Below are 20606 nucleotides of genomic sequence, written 5' to 3' on the forward strand. Positions count from 1 at the left end.
GCCCGAGCAGGCCGCCCCCTCGGTGCCTCGGGCGTCCGAGGCGGAGGCGGCGTTGAAGCCGACCGCTGGCCAACCCTCGGCAGCGTCTGCGGAGACCGGGGTCTGAGAGGTCTCCCCACAGGCACGATTGGCCTTGCCCCGGAGCGGGTAAGTATCTGAGGGCATCCTTGTTTCAGCCATTTTTCTGTGTATCTTGATTTTGTCTTTTCTTCCTTTCAACAAGCGGAGGCAGAGCTCGGCTGGTCTGGCCCCCACGAAGGCCCTTAAGACGGGGCCGACCTCTTCAGCCGGAGCTGCGGCGCGCCATGCTAGTTGGTTGGCCTCTGCGCAAGGCGCCCTCCGGCGGGGGGCCCAGGAGGCACGGGCTGTCATGGGGCAAGCCTCCCAGGTCGACCCCCCTGTTGGAGCGGCCATCGTGCCAGGGGAGGCCGTTGATGCGGGTGCGGCCTCGAGCCCGCCTTCCTCATCGCCGAAGCCGACGTCGATTCCTACCGGGGCCGCCGCTGGTGCGCCCACGGAGCCGCCCGCCGCCGCCGATGTCGAGATGGCTAAGGTGCCTCCGCCCCCGGCTCCTTCGGTCCTGGTCATCCCCGATTCCCTCGTTTTCGACCATGGGGAGGGGGCGGCCGTTGTTGCCGAGGTTGGTGAGCAGAGGCATGTCGCCTTGACCGAGGAGAGGCCCGATGCGTCGGCTGCAGAGGGACCCGAAGCCTCGATCGCGGGGCGCGCAGATCCTTGGCCCGTCGTGGGGAGCATCGGCCTCATCCCCACGCAGCTCAATCCTAATGAGTGGGGAGCGCAGCCGCTTGTGTTCTGGGGCCACGATACCTTAGAGCCTCTCCTTGCCCTTAATGATGAGGGAGAGGAAAGGTTGCGGAAAGTTTTCCGTGACTATAGCGATGTGGTGATGAGGTCGCTTAAGACGGCCACAGAAGTCCTTTCCCAGGACATTCCCAGGGTCTTCCAGGTAAGGATTTAGACGCATACCTCGTGTGGTCAGAGCATTCTTTGTGATATTCTATTTTTCTTTTTCAGGAGCTCGCGGACATGAGCATCGCTAAGTCATTGTTCCTCCGCCGTGAGAGCAGCGTTTGGGAATCGCTGCGGCTCCAGGGGCCGCGCTTACCGAGGCCAACGAGTGCCTCGCCCAACAGAGCGCCGAGGTGGCGGACCTTCGGCTGCTCTGTGAGGAGCTGAAGTCGGAGGCAGCGGCGACGCGAATAGAGGCGGCGTCGGCATGGACGGAGGCTTCGTCGACTCGGGAGCAGGTGGCTTCCCAGGTCGAGGAGATGCAGCAGCGGCAGCTGGAGCTTGGCCAGGTCACCAGCGAGCGGGACCAACTCCGGGGCCAAGCTGCCGAGGCCGCGAGCCGGGATGAGACCCTTAAGGGACAGCTGGCTGAGGTCATGGAGCGGCTAGCCGAGGCGACTGCTCGGGCCGGGATCCTTTCGGAGGGCCTCGCCATAGCCGTCAGGTCAGCCTGGTCCGCCCAAGCTATGGCTTCACAGCAGCGTGCACAGGCCAAAGGTATGTTTTGCCTGCTTTGTGATTTTGCTTTAGCTTAATTCTTTTCCTCATGTCTGAATATTGTCTGGCTGCCTTCAGGGTCGAGACGGCTCTTAATGAGTCCATTAAGAACTACAAGGCGCTTGCTCGGGCAGCCGAGCAGAAGGAGGCTGATCGCACGGCCATGTCTGAGGACATTTCGGCCTTTTGCCGGACCTTTGGCCTTGACGACGTCCCCTCGGGCAGCTCCCCCCAGAGTTGCTTGTGGGCCTTGGGCGGCCACGTGCGCAGCAGACTCCGCAGGGCGCTGCATCATGGTGTTAGGTGGGCCTTTGCCGTCCTCGCTTCCCACTATGACATGGATTTGGAGCGGGTCAACGAGGGCTACTGCCTACCCGATGACGAGGATGCCGCCTTGGCCGAGGCCCAAAGGCTTAATGCGGTTGCCGAGGGTCTAGGCGCGACGCTGGCTTCCTTTTTTGAGGTGGAGATCCTTCCGCCCGTGTCGCCGTCTGAGGCCGGACCACATTCTGCCACCCCTGCCAGTGAGGCTGCTTCGTCTGCCACAGGTGGAAACAACACCGAGGGTGCTGCTCCTCCCCCTGCTGACGCCTGAGCCTGTGTAGAATGGTTATTTTAAGTATGTGTATGTTTTCTGCGGCTGCTGAGGCCTAAACATTTGGATGTTTGAGTCTAAAGCTGTGTTGCTCTTGAGTCGTGTTTTCCTTGCGTTTCTTTCCTCTTGTTTCGAGCATTAGGACTTGTTCGGTAGCAGAATCACTTATCCGAGCGTGAGTTACCTTTCGCGGAAGGTGGTGAGTGAGGTATCCGTATCCCGGAGGCGTAGGAGTCCCTTGGCTTGGTCGGCCTTGTCGTTCAAGGTCTCTCTCGTTTGTTTTTAGGATTCCGTTATCGATATAGTCGAAAGGCACGAAAGTCGTTTTGGTAGAAAATTTTTCCGAGGGAAATTTTGACGCAGAGGGGGTTCCCCCCTTCTAGCCCCCGAGGGAGGGTCGGTCTTTGCCGAGGCAAGGCCGATCCTTCCTTGACGGTTAGACTTTATTTATACATGTAAGGGAATCGAGATACATGAACGGCTTGAAACATTTAAGGGTAAAAGCGATGTAGCTGTTCGATGTTCCAAGCGTTGTTGTAGACCTCGCCTTGATCGTTGGCTAGCTTGTATGTCCCGGGCTTCAATACTTTGGCGATGATGAGCGGCCCTTCCCAAAGAGGAGTAAGTTTGTGGCGCCCTCGGGTGTCTTGTCGTAGCCGAAGCACCAAGTCTCCAACTTGGAAGCCTCGGGGCCGAATCCTTCGGGCGTGATAGCGTCGCAGAGACTGTTGATACCGCGCTGAGTGCAGTAAGGCTACGTCCCGAGCCTCTTCCAGCTGGTCCAATGAATCCTCTCGGCTGGTTTGGTTGTTTTGGTCGTCGTATGCCTTTGTCCTCAGGGAACCGTATTCTAAGTCTGTGGGTAGGATGGCCTCGGTCCCATAGACCAGGAAAAACGGCGAGAAACCCGTGGCTCGGCTCGGTGTTGTCCTCAGACTCCAAACCACCGAGGGTAGCTCTTTTACCCGCCGCTTGCCAAACTTGTTGAGGTCGTTGTAGATCCTTGGTTTTAGTCCCTGCAAAACCATGCCATTGGCGCACTCCACCTGTCCATTTGTCATTGGGTGAGCTACGACGGCCCAGTCCACACAGATGTGGTGGTCTACGCAGAAGTCTAGGAACTTTTTCCCAGTGAATTGCGTGCCGTTGTCGGTGATGATGGAGTTTGGGATCCCGAAGCGGTGGATGATATTTGTAAAGAACGCCACCGCCTGCTCGGACCTGATGCTGGTTAAGGGTCGGACTTCGATCGACTTGGAGAATTTGTCGATGGCGACCAGCAGGTGTGTGAAGCCCTCGGGTGCTTTCTGCAAGGGACCGACGAGGTCCAGACCCCACATAGCAAACAACCAAGTGATAGGTATTGTCTGTAGAGCCTGAGCAGGCAAATGTGTCCGTCTCGCGTAGAATTGACACCCTCGGCAGGAGCGCACAATCCTAGTGGCGTCGGCCACCGCGGTCAGCCAGTAGAAGCCTTGACGGAAAGTGTTTCCTACGAGGGTCCGAGGTGCTGCATGGTGACCGCAAGCCCCAGAGTGTATTTCACGTAACAGCTCTTGTCCTTGGGTGATGGATATGCATCGTTGGAGAATGCCTAAGGGGCTGCGGTGGTACAACTCTTTTTCATCACCCAGTAAAACAAACGATTTGGCGCGCCGAGCCAGTCGCCGGACTTTAGCCTTGTCGAGGGGCAGCTCTCCTCGGAGGAGATATTCCAGGTACAGGGTCTGCCAGTTTAGGATTGGTGTGACCCCATTCCGCTCTACCTCGACGTGCAGGGCCTCACCCTCGGCGACCGATGGTACCTCGCGCTGGGCCGAGGTCCCTTCGGGTTTGGGTGCGTCGTTGAGTTTTACGGATGGTTGATATATGTCTCTGGAGAAGACATTCGGGGGAACTGTTGTCCGTCCCGAGGCTATCTTAGCCAGCTCATCTGCAGTCTCGTTGTACCGTCGAGCAACATGGTTGAGTTCCAACCCATAGAACTTATCTTCCAAGCACCGAACTTCGTCACAGTAGGCCTCCATTTTTTGATCGCGGCAGTGAGAGTTCTTCATGACTTGGTCAATAACGAGCTGCGAGTCACCACGAGCGTCGAGGCGCCGAACCCCTAGCTCGATGGTGATGCGCAACCCATTCACCAAGGCCTCGTATTCGACCACGTTGTTTGACGCTGGAAAATGGAGGCGTATTACATAACACACATGTTCTCCGAGGGGTGAGACGAAGAGCAAGCCAGCGCCTGCTCCGGTTTTCATAAGTGACCCATCGAAGTACATGGTCCAAAGTTCGGCCTGGATTGGAGCTGTTGGCAATTGGGTGTCGGTCCATTCAGCTAGGAAGTCGGCCAAGACTTGGGATTTTATGGCCTTCCGAGGGGCAAATGAAAGTGTTTCCCCCATGAGTTCCACTGCCCATTTTGCTATCCTACCCGAGGCCTCTCGGCACTGGACGATCTCCCCCATGGGGAAGGATGACACCACAGTCACCGGATGAGACTCGAAGTAGTGTCGCAGCTTTCGCCGTGTTAGAATCACTGCATACAGTAGCTTCTGGATTTGTGGGTAGCGGATTTTAGTCTCGGATAGCACCTCACTGATGAAGTAGACTGGCCTCTGGATGGGCAGCGCATGCCCTTCTTCTCGTCTCTCGACTACGACCGCAACGCTGACCACCTGAGTGGTTGTGGCTACGTAAATCAAGAGGGCTTCTCCCGCAGCGGGGGGCACCAAGATGGGTGCATTAGTAAGGAGTGCCTTAAGGTTTCCGAGGGCTTCTTCAGCCTCGGGAGTCCAAGTGAAGCGTTCGGTCTTCCTTAAGAGGCGGTACAAGGGTAATCCTTTCTCGCCAAGGCGCGAGATGAAGCGGCTCAGAGCCGCAAGGCATCCCATGACCCTTTGTACTCCCTTTAAATCTTTGATGGGCCCCATGTTGGTGATGGCTGCGATTTTCTCCGGGTTGGCCTTGATGCCTCGTTCGGAGACGATGAATCCTAGGAGCATGCCTCGGGGGACTCCGAAGACACACTTCTCGGGATTGAGTTTTACGCCCTTTGCTCGCAGGCACCCGAATGTTACTTCAAGGTCGGAGGCTTTCTTTGTTTTGACAATGATGTCATCAACATAAGCCTCGACCGTTCTGCCGATGTGCTCTCTGAACACATGGTTCATGCACCTTTGGTATGTAGCACCTGCATTCCTCAAGCCAAATGGCATAGTAGTATAACAATACATGCCGAAAGGTGTGATAAAAGAGGTCGTGAGCTGGTCGGATTCTTTCATCTTGATTTGGTGATAGCCTGAATAGGCATCGAAGAAAGACAGGATTTCACACCCAGGAGTGGAGTCCACAATTTGATCAATGCGAGGCAGAGGGTAGGGAACTTTTGGACATGCTTTATTCAACCCAGTGTAATCTACACACATCCTCCATTTCTCACCTTTTTTCTTTATAAGTACAGGGTTAGCTAACCATTCTGGATGGAATACCTCTTTGATGAACCCTGCTGCCATCAGCTTGTGGACCTCCTCGCCTATGGCCCTGTGCTTTTCTTCATCAAAACGGCGCAGGTGCTGTTTCATGGGTCGGGCACCGGCTCAGATGTCCAATGAGTGCTCGGCGACATCCCTCGGTATGCCTGGCATGTCCGAGGGACTCCACGCAAAAACCTCGGTGTTTGCATGGAGAAAGTCGATGAGCACTGCTTCCTATTTAGGGTCGAGCTCGGAGCCGATCCTGACTTTCTTGTCGGCGCCGTCGCTGGGGTCGAGAGAGACAGACTTGACTGCCTCGGCTGGCTCGAAGTTGCCGGCATGCCGCTTTGGGTCGGGCGCCTCTTTGGAGAGGCTATCCAGGTCGGCGATGAGGGCCTCAGACTCGACGAGGGCTTCGGCGTACTCAACGCATTCTACGTCACACTCGTAAGCGTGGCGGTACGTGGATCCGACGGTGATGACTCCCTTGGGGCCTGGCATCTTGAGTTTGAGGTATGTGTAGTTGGGTACGGCCATGAACTTGGCATAGCATGGTCTTCCCAACACCGCGTGATAGGTTCCTCGGAACCTGACTACCTCGAAAGTGAGGGTTTCCTTTCGGAAGTTGGAGGGAGTTCCGAAGCAGACGGGCAAGTCAATCTGCCCAAGGGGCAGGATACGCTTGCCAGGGGCAATCCCGTGAAAAGGTGCTGCACCGGCTCGGATCTTGGACCGATCGATCCCCAAGAGCCCTAGGGTCTCGGCATAGATGATATTGAGGCTGCTGCCTCCGTCCATGAGGACCTTGGAGAGCCTAGTGTTGACGATGAGAGGGTACCTTCCTGGGTTTGGTATGTAGTCGGGGTGGTCATCCTGGTCGAAGGTAATGGGCTTATCAGACCAGTCTAGGTAGACTGGCGTTACTACCTTCACCGAGCAGACCTCCTGGCGCTCTTGCTTGCGGCGTCGAGCCGAGGTGTTTGCCACTTGCCCACCGTAGATCATGAAGCAGTTGTGGACCTCCGGGAACTCTTCTTCCTTGTTGCCCCCCTTATTGTTGTTGCCTTGGTCCTTGCCATCTTCCACCGAGGGCCCAGCCTTATTGAAGTAACGCTGGAGCATGTCACATTCTTCAAGGGTGTGCTTGATGGGACCCTTGTAATAGGGGCACGACTCCTTGAGCATCTTGTCGAACACGTTGGCCCCTCCGGGAAGTCTCCGAGGGTTCCTGCGCTCGGCAGCGGCGACGAGATCTGCTTCAACGGTGTTGCGTTTTGCTTGTGCCTTCTTCTTGCTCTTTTTCTTTGTGCCGCACTGGACAGACGCCTCGGTAACGTCTTCCTTCTGCCTTCCCTGAGGTTGCTTGTCTTTCCGGAAGATGGCTTCGACGACCTCTTGATCAGAGGCGAACTTGGTGGCTATGTCCATCAATTCGCTTGCCTTGGTGGGAGTTTTGCGTCCCAGCTTGCTTACCAGATCCCGGCAAGTGGTCCTAGCAAGGAATGCTCCGATGACGTCCGAGTCGGTGATGTTAGGCAACTCGGTGCGCTGCTTTGAGAACCGTCAGATGTATTCTTGCAGGGATTCCCCTGGCTGCTGCCGGCAGCTCCAGAGATCCCATGAGTTCCCAGGGCGCACGTATGCACCTTAGAAATTACCGGCGAAGGCCCTGACTAGGTCGTCCCAGTCGGAGATCTGCGCAGGAGACAGATGCTCCAGCCAGGCTCGGGCAGCGTCGGAGAGGAAGAGGGGGAGGTTGCGGATGATGAGGTTGTCGTCGTCCGTCCCTCCCAACTGGCACGCCAGCCGGTAATCCGCGAGCCATAACTCTGGATTCGTCTCCCCTGGGTATTTTGTGATGGTAGTCGGAGCTCGGAACCGGACCGGGAACGGCGCCCGTCGTATGGCTCGGCTGAAGACCCGCGGGCCTGGTGGTTCGGGTGAGGGGCTCTGATCCTCCTCACTGTCGTAGCGTCCTCCGCGTCTGGGGTGGTAGCCTCGGCGCACCCTTTCCTCGAGGCGGGCTCGACGGTCACGGCGGTGTTGCTCGTTGACGAGGCGGTCCAGGACCGCAGGGGTCCTGTCTTCTGTGTGCTCGGTATGGACCGAGGTTTCTCGCACGTGTCGGGAGGGCCCGGCGTGATGCTCCGAGGGGCATTCCCGCCTTCAGGAGGCAGAGCTCTTGGCTTGTTGGACTGCAGCGTTTTCCAGGAGGCCCTTGAGTTCACCCCAGACATGTCGCCCCTCGGTGGTGGATGGCTCCGGCATTGTTCGGAGTAACATCGCTGCTGCAGCTAGGTTCTGGCTGGCCCCGTTGAAGGTCGGGGGCAGCCCTGCCCTGGCGTCGTCAATAATACGGCGCTAGACGTCCCGGGCTTGATGACGCGCTCCTCCGGCGAGTGCTCGGCCTGCCCACTCTTGCTCGAGGTTTTGTCGGAGCTGCATAAGTCGCTCCGTTTCTTCATCGAGCTTGGCCTGCATCTCGCGGAGTTGCTCAAGCTGCGTGTCCTAACCCCCCACAGGGGTCCGGGCCTTAGCTAGCTCCCGCGAGATCTCGACGCGAGACGCAGGTGCAGGGGCGTCGTTGTTTCTTGGCATGCTGAGGTGGTTGTCTCCGTCGTGCCCCTCCTGGTCAATGTGGAAGCACTCGCGAGTTGGGTCGTAACCCTCGTCGTCAAGGCTGTGGCCGTCGTCAGAGTCACCGGAGAGGCAGTGGTCACATGCAGACATTAAGTCTCGCATGGCTCTGGGATCGCGGAGTTCGGAGAAATCCATACTGAAGTCGGGGTCGTCCTCTTCCTCGGGGCCCGCGGGTTTGGAGGTAGAGGCGACCGTCAGTAGGTCCCAGGTTGACCACATATGATACTCCGGGAGGTCAGGATATAACCTTGTGGAAGCGCTCGCCGAAGTGGGGTTGCCAGGCGGATCGAAGCTGAATCTAAAAGGAACAGTATGGAAAACCGATGGTACCTCCTGGTTGGTGGATGGTGGTGAAGTTGCAGTGGAGATGAAACATGTCGCTATCTCAGGCACGAGACTAATGCCTGACAAGTCCCTCGCAAGGGTGCTGGCGTCATCAGTCCGCCTAGGGTTGGCACGTTGTCGGGAAGCGATGCCCGTCGTTGTCCCAGGTGCGAGGCTAACGCCCGACATGTCCCCCGCAGGAGTGCCGGCGCCGTCAACTCGCTCTGGTCCGACAGCCGACGAGGTGCTGCCTCTTGCCTGGCCATGGTTGCCCTGTCTCCGTCTCCTTCGGCGAGGAGGGTGGCGGGGTAGACCCGAGTGTCCCTCTTCCACCCTGGGGAGAGGTCGTCGGGTTTGCCTCCGCCGGGCGAGCCGACGACCGTCGTTGCTGTCGTGCTGCGGTGGGAGGAGTATCATGTCGTAGCTGCCGTCGAGGGACATGAACTCGAGACTCCCAAAGCGGAGTACCGTCCCGGGCTGGAGAGGCTGCTAAAGATTGTCCATCTAGAACTTAACGGGAAAGTATTGTCAACACGCAGCGAGCCCCTACCTGGCGCGCCAACTATCGGTGTTTTGGACCCAGGGGACCCTCAACCGACTAGTAAATTTTATGTCGCGTGTCCCTGACCGGATGGATTGATGCAAGATGAAACACAAGGTTTATCCTGGTTCGGGCTAAGAAGGCCCTACTTCCAGCAGAGGGAGGATGAGGCTTATATTATCTTGCACCGGGGTGCTTGTAGTAGGAGATACAAGCTTTGCGAGAGAGGGAACGGATCCCAGGTCTCTTGAGAGGTCTAGTGTTGTGGAGAGGAGGTTGATGTTGGGTGAGCCGTCTGGTTGAGCTTTCAAAAGCTTGCCTTGGGAAGGCTCTGGGCATCTCCTTTTATAGGCACAAGGAGGTGACCCAGCTGTACACATGGGGGTGTAGCTATGCGCTAACGTGGACGGCGGAGAAGTGCTTGAGCCCTGTAGAGGTGTGGCTGGCGGTATGGCCTGGTCGTCGAGGTGGCCTTGAAGTTTATGTCCTGCTGACGTTTCTTCGACTTTGTAGAGAGCTGAGGACAGTCGACGTCATGGGCGCATGCCGGGAATCATCTTTACCTGTTACTGGAGTAATTTGATGTGACACCAGTCTTGTTCCTTCGTAGCCTGAGGTGGCTAGCTAGGGGAAGGATAGTGTTGTATTCCCTGTTCGCGTAGTCGGTCCGAGGCCGTCTCGGGCGAGGCGGTGATTTCTCTCGAAGCCGAGGCCTAGGTCGGGCGAGGCGAAGACCTCCTCCCGAGGCCGAGGCTAAGGCCTAGGTCGGGCGTGGTGATGATTCCTCCCGAGGCCGAGGCTGGGGCCGAGGCCTGGGTCGGGCGAGACAGAACTCCTTGTTGCGCCCGAGGCTGAACTCGGGAGAGGCGGTAACTTACTGTTGTTAGTCTTACCCCGGTGGTTGGCACAGTGGTCGGTGAATAGTGTTGTTATCCTGTCAGAACGATCACTGAAAGGGTGAAGTGACTGCGGTCATTTCAATCTTGCCAACCGCGGTGCGCGTGTCGGGATAAGGTGTCAGGTGATCCCTGCATTAAATGCGCACGTGATACGGTCGGTGGCAAGGCGGTTTGGCTGAGGCCGCTGTACGACAAAGTTGACCCGAGTTTTGCCTCAGGCGAGCCGGGGGTGCGCCCTTTGCCTGAGGGGACCCTCGGGCGAGCTGTGAATCCGTATGGGACTAATGTTCTTGCCCGAGGCTGGGCTCGGGTGAGACGAGACCGTGTCCCTTAGTAGATGAGATCTCGACTTGAACCGTGCTTACCAGTCTTTATGGTTTGTTTTAAAGATGTTCTCCAGCCATGTTTAGGAGTACTAGGGGTACCCCTGATTATGGCACCTGACATCACTATAATGTTAATTTATGGAATTAAAATAATATGAAAAATGCCTATAATTCTAACAGGAGCCCTACAAAGTATAGGCTGTGTTTGGCAACCAACGGATTATTATGAGAACCTAGGATGGGCAAGTTAACCAATAAAATGCAACAAAAGGTTAATAATTAAGATTCTTTCTTTTGCACCACATTATTATTAAGGTACGTAGACAAAGCAAATCGTTTGGAACTATATATAGCAGATAAAATTTATCTGATATGCTGTTTCTCGATCTCTATGAAACCAAACACGGCCATAGTATCACCGACTACATGTGGACAAGTGCACTTTATTTGACCAGCAATCTGGCTAATTAAGTGGCTAGCTACATGTGATCACACAAGCCATGTTTGGTGTGTGACGCCATGCGCCACACCACGCCTAAGCTGCGGCGTCCGAATCGGCTGCCACACCTGCGGCGACAAAACTGTGGCGCGACGTGGCAGCTTAGGCGTATTACCAAACAGCCTCCACATCCATCACATGGGCTGACGATGACAAGAACACACAAAATAGCCTATTCTTGCATTTACAAATAAGGGTGTGTTTGGTTTCTATTGACTAATTTTTAGTCCCTATATTTTATTTTATTTTAGTCTCTAAATTGCTAAATACGGTATTTTAGTTTCCATATTGGCAATTTAGGGACTTAAATGTAATAAAATGAAAGAACTAAAAATTAGTCTCTAGAAACCAAACACAACCTAAATGGGTGACGTCCTAAGAGCGGACCGGGTCACCTCGGATCAATGGATCTGCCAGGAGAGAGAGAGATAGTCGAGGCAAAGTTTTGAGAGAGATGTGGGATCAGAGGTGGGGCGGGATCTCACCAAATTAGACTGACTCAAAGGGTCCTATACTCTAAATTGTGGAGAAGATTTCTGCCCTCTACTCCCTGCAGCAACGTCGTCGTTTAGAGGATACTGCTGGATCCTCTATATATATACTTTATCTCTCCTCTATCCATTTGAATAATTTAAACATCCGGTTTAGCAAAACTAAAAAATGTACAATATATTTGAGAGTATGACAAAAAACGTATGTAAAAAAAATTAAAAATGACTCTAATATAGGTATTTGCGTATAAACGACGTAATTTAGAGGACGTTAAAGAGGAAGGAGATATAGAGGATAGAATCTTTTAGAAGAGAGTATAAAGCACAAATATAGAGAATAGATATGGAAAATTTGCTTGAGGCAATCTTATACCTGGACTCAAGTCCCGGCGCGCAGCTAGCCACGAGATATCTGTGTCGTCGACATTAGGTATAGTAGTAGAGATATATCAATCTCTTCAATAATCGACAGTGATATCTTTATAATCACTTAAAATCCTATACAAAAACCAATAATGTTGGTATATATGTCATGCTCGTCACTCGATGTTAATATTAACTCCGTTTTCGAATATTTATCATCGTCTAATTCATTTTTGAACCGACAGTGTACGTACTTAAGTCATCGTAGGTATATCACTGTTGGCTTGTATATGGTGTTGATCCATCAGTGTCCTAATTAATTTTTCTATATTATTACTTCGGGAAAAAGATCCTTGTATTTCAGTACAATTTTATTCATAACTTATTTGTTAGCACAAACATTCTAGTCCCTTCTATGTCACTTGGATTCCTTGTTACCGTTGTCAGTCCACAGTTACTTTATTCCTAATATATGGGCTAAATCAGTTTTTACCGGAAAGGTTCCCAACCTAAGTTAGGTTTTCGCCTCTGCTCATCACTGCACCGTCATCGTAGTCCTCTTCATCTGATTTGACCTCATACTTCAATTCATTTATTATGGTAGAGGTGTGCTGTATTTTTATAATTATGTTGTTAGGATACTTATATATATATATATATATATCACACGATGGTCGACTTTTTTATTAGAAAAAAGAAAGGGAAAATACAAGTGAGGCTCTCGATCGAAGCACACGATGGAGGTGAAATCGCGTAAGCAATAGACAGACTGAGCCTAGTTAATTTGGAGTTGAGGGTAGCCGTGCGAGAATCTCGTTTGCTAGCTCGCGCACCTCGTCACAATCACAACCACTTCGGTCTCGGATCCTCTCCAAGCTGGATTTGACGTCCTCCTCCTGCGAGATTTCCTCGCACAGTGTGGCGCCGATCTCCGCAGAAGCGTTCCGCAGCAGCAGGCATGCCACCGCCAGTGATTCCTTAGTCACCACGGCGCCGTCGTCGTCGACTACTAGTCCTTGGCCCTTGCACAGCCGAGCCAAAGGCGACAGTGCCGCCAAGAGAAGCTCCGTCGCTCTGTAGCCGTCGCCGTAGTAGTGCTCGCTGCCGGCGAACGCCTTGAGCTCCGCAAGGGCTTCCAGCGCCCGGTCCCGGTGGTTCCCCGCCACGGCGTCCTGGAGCCTGTTCCGGGCCACGGCGAACGACAGTAGCGCGCCATGACGCGCTGGACCGGCTTCCGCTGCCTTCAGAAAATCGCTGAACGAGCAGAACAGCCGCCGCGGGTGCGCAGGGGCGGGCGGGCGCTGCAGTGGTAGCAGCTTCTTCTTCTTTGCACAAAGCAAGGAACTGCACAATTAAGCGATCTCGAGGAAATACAGAGAACTGGGCGGTGCATGTATGACTAACCCAGTTATCCTGACGAGGCAGCAGCAGCTGAGGCGGCACCAGCAGCCCTCCCCTAGCCCTAGCAGTGTGACAGATCCGCAGAGGCAGCCGAGGGGCACATCTGCTTGTTAGAAGAGCCATTTTCATGTCAAGTGTACGTGTTCTGGCACACTCAAACGCAGCAAGCCAGTACTTATATACCAGCACTAAGACGTATCACTAAAGGTAACGGGAATTACTAGTCTTGGTTTAGTTAGTTCACGTCGTCGGCTGACGTGAATTACTTAATTTTTGTCGGCTATACAGCAGCCCGGCCCACGAGGATTAATTAATTCATGTCGACTCTATAATTCCTGCCGGCTTGGCTCACTCTATGGGGATTTAAACGTTAATTTCCATCGGGCATGACTGGCCCATAGGAATTAACTGCTAATCCCCGTCAGCTACTTTTGGTCGGCGATAATTATTTGGTCCATGTGATGATGTGAATTAGCTGTAAAAATAGGGGCACTAAGACGTACACATGGACAAAAAGGGGCGGATCAGAGGTACGTCATGCCAGTTTTATATGTAAAAATAGGGTAGAGCGTTTTTTTTTTCAACACTCATCTACATATGAAACCGGATATAGTATCGAACAGCATATAGATTTGCGATGAATCCAATTAAGATTGGGTCAGTACTTATATTGTCTTTTTATATACAGTATATAGATAGAGTTATAGAGAGTCATACTAAAATTGTTACCATGGAGACTTGCAAATGGAGTCGTTTAAAAATATACTATATTGATAGGAGTGCACTTCACTAAGCCTATATAATTAATGTCAATTGGGTGTGGTTGATGAGCGCTGAATTCGTCAACCAGACTTCACGTGATGTGATGCATGTGTGCACATGAATGATCAGAGTTCAGAGACCATGCATCCAAGTGGACGTATATAAATAAATATATATAAAGCTGATGATGCCGCCCCTTGTAAGCTACAAGGTTTCATATATAGTAGCGACTCAGTCACAACTCACAAGTGTGATATATTGAATCAGTATATATATTATACAGTTATATATATATAATATAGAGTCAGTTTAAAATTGTTAACGACGAGACTTGCATTGGAGCGAGGTCGGTCATATAAATATCTACAACTTCACTGCACTGCACTTGACTAACTAATAACCGAGCTAATTAATTGGGGGTTGATGAGCGTCCATCGAGCAGACTTCACTAGCATGCATGCATCAATGACATGTATGAGTTGGCCTTTTGCTTAAGCACCTGACATGTGGTACGATTTTTCTTCTAACATATAAATGAGTGTAGGCTCCCAACAAAATATAGTATCCACCCACTAAGAACATCTTTAAAAGACTCTTTATTTTTAGCTCTCTTTTGACTCTCTATTTATCTTTTCATAAAAACTACACTTTATATATAACATTTTACTCTAACAGACTATCTATCTATTTTGGCTAGTCGGATGGCTAGTCAAATTTAGCTAGTGAGGGAGCTAATTTGAAGAGTTAGATTGCTTGTCGAGTCACATAGCTAGTTTGTTAGAGAGTTATTTTGTTGTTGATTAACCAAAATTTGGCTTGATGAGTCATTTAGCTAGTCTTTTGGAGATGCTTTAAAAGTTGTTGTTTGGTTCACGAAATGTAACATAAATGTCAACGATAATTATTCACACTCGAGTATCGTGGTAACAAGTCTGAATAGGTTGGTATTAGCTCCTAGTGTAATATTTTATTACGGTTAGCTAACATTATCAGTTATCTATCATGTTAACGACATCTAATATGCACGTATGTACGTAGGGCCACCTGGCACCTGCTCACCTCCGCATCGAGTCCCCGAGGAGAGAGTAACAGATGATAAACAAAATTGATAGGAGCATGTGGCCCTTGGGCGTGACCCAGAAAACCACCTATACCCCTCCTTTTATTTCCTGGCCCAATCTAGTGCCCTAGTTCCTGTCAAGCAGAAAGCCCACTAAGGCAAAACAAAAAAGCCCAAAGTAATCCGGCCGTCTGCGACTCGCAAGCCGCCGCCCCCCGGCGCGGCGCTCTCTGTCTATCGTTCTCCTTCCTCCTCTTGGCTCCTGGTCGTACTGCTTCGAACCCTGCAGCACCGCAGGCCGCTGGAGCATCTTATCAAGAAGGGACCTGGCAGTGGAGCATCAGATTGGAGCATGTTGTCGTCCTCTTGCCCATGGCAGCGCTACTGTTGGAGGTGGACAATCGAGCTCCCGGGCATGGCGTGGGAGCGGCCGCAAGGTCCGGTCGGCACTCGGCACACGCACACAGAACAGAAGCAAGTTAAAGCTCGGCGGCCGTCAGCCAGCATGCAGTACACGGCCAAGACAGGTCCACTTTAAGCCAGATCCAACTCCAATCTCTAGCAAGGCAGCAACAGAAGGTAATAAATAAATTTCCCAAATCCCAATCCCCCATCCCAAGTTCTCATGTTTATTTCAACGTTGAATTCCTTAATCCTGGATCATGTCACTTGTCGTTTGACATTTCTGAGTCATAAATGTATGTGTCTTTTGTCGACTTTTTTAGTATTGTAGAATTATACAACGAAGGGGACCATTATGGCATTAAAATGGTAGTATATGAGATACAAGGGGCGAACCCATCGATTGAGTTTTTTTTTTATTTACCAATTTCATATTTTCATCCGGGATGTTGTGAATTTAAGAATGGAATTGATATATATATATATACTAGGTGAGTGCCCGTGCGTTGCAACGGAACCGTATAATAACACGATAACTTATGTATATATATATTATATTGTTATAGTACGATGCCCGTGCGTTACGACGACATATAAATTATTTGATAAAATGTTTGTGCACAATGATTACATGAAAGCAAACAACACATATATTATCATCGACTTCAATATCTCATAAATTTCACAAATTGTGTCAACAACCAATCTCTACTATAAAGCATCAATTTACACATGCTTTGGTGGGACTCTAAATTCATGTTCACAATCAGAATATCATAACCTAAAGTCCAATTCTTATGGTGACCCGTAGTACAAAGCTACAAAAGAGAATCAAATGCAGGTACAATCTCAAGAAGAATGTGGTCCTTGACGATGACATAAGCAAAACTGTTTTTAACATAGCTTACCTTTATGTAGAGAAAAATACATAATATAAAGCTTCCATAAACAAGAGCAGAGTATATCTCCCCAAGTGATCATAATTGGAGGGTTAAATATACCGAACCTGACACAAAACTTTATTCGTGTTAGCACGTTTAATTGTGGACAAATAACATTTAATTGTGGACAAATAACACATCGACAGACACAATTTAAGAGGGTCAACACCCCAATTTGGAAAGGAAATTGGAGGGATAAAGTAAACTCGATTAGTTCCTATGCTTATATATAACAAAAGGATAAATAGAAATGCAAGCAAAGTTGAGAATATCAAAAGGATAGAAAAACTACAAGCGCATATACAAGGATTATCAGTTTGATGGCCATAAGATCGAAGGTTCCAGAACCTTATTTTGTTCTATTTATAGGACTGATGAATAGCCAAGATGTGTGGCAGAGCGTTGATAGCAGGTAAATCACAGGATGCCATCATTTATTCATTTCATGCATGCCCTTCAACATCTCTTGAAGAGGAAGAGAAATGGAACCAAGTTAAAATTACACGAACAACAGGTTGACTAACGAAAAAGGATAGTCTTACCACCACAAACCAAGGTTAAGTTATCAAGGTCCAATATAGTATACTCGGTTGATCTTCTATGTTTGTCTAGCTGCTAGTACTTATTCAATTATTATTTCTCTTCATTAAGTTCTCTCAGTCTTTCCTCTAAGTAGTGGAGACAATTTGACCAATCTGCTTCCCTTTGTTGGCTTCTTGTAAGGAATTGTCGTCTCAACATGTTACTTTGATATTTGTTAAGATTTATTAAGAATTGTGGATATTCAAAGTTTTAAACTACTTGTTTTGGTCATTATTTTCAAGCTCTCCTTCTATCTATCCTCAAATACGTGTTCCACTAGTCTCTTTGGGATGATCTAATTGTTCAGAATCTTTCATCAAGGTAAAGGATGCAATCTACTAAACCGGTACTGGGAGTGAACCGTTGGCAAGAATGAAACATTAGACTCACCCACGGATTTCAGCAAGTCTGTTAGTAAGCTCGTACACATAAGAGTAATAAAAGTACATACGTGATGCCAAGACATCAACAGTTCTTCAGGCGAGCAATGCTCACACTTGCACATGCTTTAGCCTTAATACAAAAGCAGTCAAAATATTATTTTACACGTCAAACATAAGGAAAATCCGCGTTTTCGATGTACCTCATCGTATTTCTTCTAATCAATAAGAAAAATCAGTACAAGCAAGTAGCAATATATTTCAATCTCAAGGAGACCATGTTTGATTGAAATCGGAGCCACAACATCAACATCCATATTAGTATCGTCTTCCTGAAAGAAACTACAAGTGAACATTAGGAGTTATAAATGTGATATTTTTTCCAAAAATGGGTACATGATAGAAATTGAGGAAATGAGTTTGTGTCCTTATCAAGTCAAATTTGGGTATTGTTTATTCTCTATATATGAAGTCACTTAGATCATCCCAAGATGGTTTGTTTTAAGATAAACTTAAATCTTACAGGACTTACAGAAGCAATAGACTTTGCCACTGGAACGACCTTGTCATCAGTATAACTAACAAAACAATTGCAGACAGGACACCCTGCAATTAAGCATTTGAAAGAAGCACTCAGATTAGTGGGGACAAGGATGGCATGGAACTAAATCACATTGTTACAGTGCTCCAAAAAAACATACCAGATTTGGGCATATTACCACAATTTGCTTCTCCAGCAGAACTCCAATGAATAACCCTAACACCTTTAGGAAAAAATAACTTTATGCAAAAATGAATAGTCAAGACAACAATTACCATTTATATTATACCCCATATACCAAATGTATGATCTTAAAATGGGTTAGTAATGGTCGTATTGAACAAACAGAATTGCATGGATGTGACCTATATTTAATGTGGTCTTAATCACCTATATTTTACATAGCAAAATATATAGTGTTTTGTGATTCAAAAAGACCAGCTTCCTTTCAAAAAGTTTTGTTTCTCACCCTGCTCAGGCTTTGTACATTCTTTTTTTGTTTGCTCTCCTTTTTTGTTTTGTTTGTGCAATTGTTTCTTTAGTTCTAATAAACTTTTATTATAGTGCCCTGCTATATTTATAGTTCAAAAATGTTTGGTTGGTTCAAGAACTAATGAAACCTCTCACTTCACTTCTTCCTGTTGATTGAGAAAAATAACTCACGGCAGAGCATACATGTCTTATCTGTGGAATTTCACAAACAGCAAAAAAATAAAGACAGAAGAAAATCTTGGTTGTAAATATTATATCTTAAGAAAAGGTCTTGAGTGTTGAGCTTCTTCTGCAGTCGCCAAATGTAAATTGATCTACATTCCAAGTTTCAAGATTACGGAAACGGAGGAATGATACTGCAGGCTAGAGTCATGATAGGTCAAGTATATCTACCTTAAATGTCCAAATCGCCTCTGCAAAACCCAACAAGGGTAATCTAGGCCAGGAGTATTTCACAGGTTGGACATGTTCAAGGGTGTGGAATATAAGTTCACCACCACGAGGTGGTTGAGGAAGAGCATGATAACCACAAACAATCTGTATAGGTTCATTATTGTGTGCCTAAAAACGATAATGTATATGAACAATAAGAATTCAAGCCATCTTAAGGTATTTGAGAGGCACGAATATCTAAAATGGCCGGCACCAGTTTGTCCTCCAAAGTACTACTATAAAATTTGTTGTACACTTGTACTGACGGTTATCATGGGTAAAACAAAAAAACACAGAGCAACTCTTAGCTAAATGCTCATACTTTAATGGTCTTATACAACTTTTTTTAACAGTGTATTATCTTGATTTGTCTTGCAGAGATATGGTTGCAGAGATATGGTGCTTTGTATTTGTTGGCAGCTTCTTCAATTACTATTGTAATGTCCATGAACTGAATGATGCAGCAGCCTGAATAGCTCTGGAGTCTGGATGCTATTGGTTCTAAATGATAGCTTGAGCTGAATAATCTGATAGCATGAATAGTTGTGGCAAGTAGTGCTTGACTGAATGATATCGTTAGGTGCAGCAGAACCAAACATGTTGTTGGTCTGCTTTTTCGTTTACTTTTTTCTTCCTACCGCAACTAAGTCATTGGTTGTATTGTTGCGAGTATGAATTGTTATTTAAGATAATGGAACATCGGAAGCAATACATACGGAATAAGGTTCAGAAAAGGAATAAGGATCATTTGTACAATTTCAGAGAAACACACTTGAATAAGGTTCATGCTGCAAACAATAATATTTTGGTTCAGATTCAGTTGGTGCTACCAATTAAAATATTGTTGTGTACATTCAATTCCTGTCGCAGATGCATACGGCAAATGGTGAGAAATAGTTGTCCGCGCCAGCAAACATGCGCCAAAACACTCACGCTGGCGCAAAAACAACTAATTAGATTAATTAAAGGGCACACTGTTGGAGGTTGCCGTTTGGTTTCGGCTCTATTTTCTCTAGATTAGACATGTTTTAAAATTAAGGGCATAATTATAAGGCACTCTCTTGGAGATGCTCTTATGGGCAATTGTTCAAGGAAGAAAGTGGGTGGGTTACCGTAGAACTCCATGATGTTGGCCTCCATCTCCCAATCAGGAAGCACCGACGAGCCATTTGCGCACACCTATCGGAGAAACAACAACTCAGCAGCCAGCCATGATCTTGACAGAATCTGTGAGCCCAAGTAGCTAGACACGCTTCATCTGCACAAAAAAATAAGAGATGTCAACTTCCATTGAGACAAATATGTTTGTTTTTATTGGTCATTATTAATTAGCCCCCGTTTTTCAACACTACACTCAAAATCAAGGCATCTACCATCACTTGCAAATTCAGCCACAAGCCCACAACTTGCTTTAACATGTTCCAGATGTGTTGGGAGCATGGAACAATTCCAGGAGGTTTTAAAATACTGCTAGGTGAATTTTACAATGCAAACAACAGTCAACCATGATCTTGACAGACTCTTGACACAGATAAACAACACAAACTAAAATGGGAACCTAATAAGTTGAGAGTGAATTCATATCCAATGCTGCCCGCCTGCTGTTCCATTCCAGAACAACATCGTGCGGAGCTGACTATTAGATGCGCAGAGTAACCATTGATCTAAGATGGAGTAACTAATGAGTAGAAGTGATACCGAATTCACCCCATCCCTGGGAGCATCTGAAGGGGATCGATCATTTGGATGACAGTTTGGTGTTACTGCTGTTGTAGCATAATCTGGTCTAGCGAATACATTAAACTACTACTTTTGTACTGTAATGATACATTAAACTACTACTTCTGTGCATGCCTTTGTGGTTCAACATTGACGACACGACCAATAGTTCAGTAAGACAAAACCGATCTGTTGCTCTTCCAATTTGTGCCAACC

General features: G+C 48.7%; 1 protein-coding gene and 1 long non-coding RNA gene across 3 annotated transcripts; one reads left to right on the forward strand and one right to left on the reverse strand.

The window, feature by feature from the left end:
* Positions 1 to 12333: 12333 nt before the first annotated feature.
* LOC103654308 (uncharacterized) lies at positions 12334 to 13244 on the reverse strand. Of its 2 annotated transcripts, none has more exons than XM_008681143.2 (2): positions 13083 to 13244; positions 12334 to 13000 (listed from the first exon to the last, which is right to left on the reverse strand). In XM_008681143.2, exons 1-2 carry the CDS (start codon positions 13206 to 13208, stop codon positions 12458 to 12460), a joined length of 669 nt encoding a protein of 222 aa, XP_008679365.1. In that variant the 5' UTR covers positions 13209 to 13244; the 3' UTR covers positions 12334 to 12457. The 2 variants fall into 2 exon arrangements, with proteins under 2 accessions (XP_008679365.1, XP_008679364.1); XM_008681142.2 differs by having other exon boundaries at positions 12334 to 13003.
* Positions 13245 to 15030: 1786 nt separating this feature from the next.
* LOC109946078 (uncharacterized) lies at positions 15031 to 19490 on the forward strand. Its single transcript, XR_002269241.3, has 2 exons — positions 15031 to 15480; positions 19050 to 19490. It is a non-coding gene; the product is annotated as an uncharacterized lncRNA (long non-coding RNA).
* The last annotated feature ends 1116 nt before the right edge of the window (positions 19491 to 20606 follow it).

Source organism: Zea mays, chromosome 4, assembly GCF_902167145.1.
Source record: "Zea mays cultivar B73 chromosome 4, Zm-B73-REFERENCE-NAM-5.0, whole genome shotgun sequence".
In the NCBI taxonomy this organism is placed as follows: Eukaryota; Viridiplantae; Streptophyta; class Magnoliopsida; order Poales; family Poaceae; genus Zea; species Zea mays.

Excerpts from the sequence above, each read along its gene's own strand:
- LOC103654308 (XM_008681142.2), bottom strand. The coding sequence starts at position 13,208 with ATGAAAATGGCTCTTCTAACAAGCAGATGTGCCCCTCGGCTGCCTCTG. Across the intron at positions 13,004-13,082 it reads TGCCTCGTCAGGATAACTGG|AAGAAGAAGCTGCTACCACT; the intron begins GTTAGTCATACA and ends CTTTGTGCAAAG.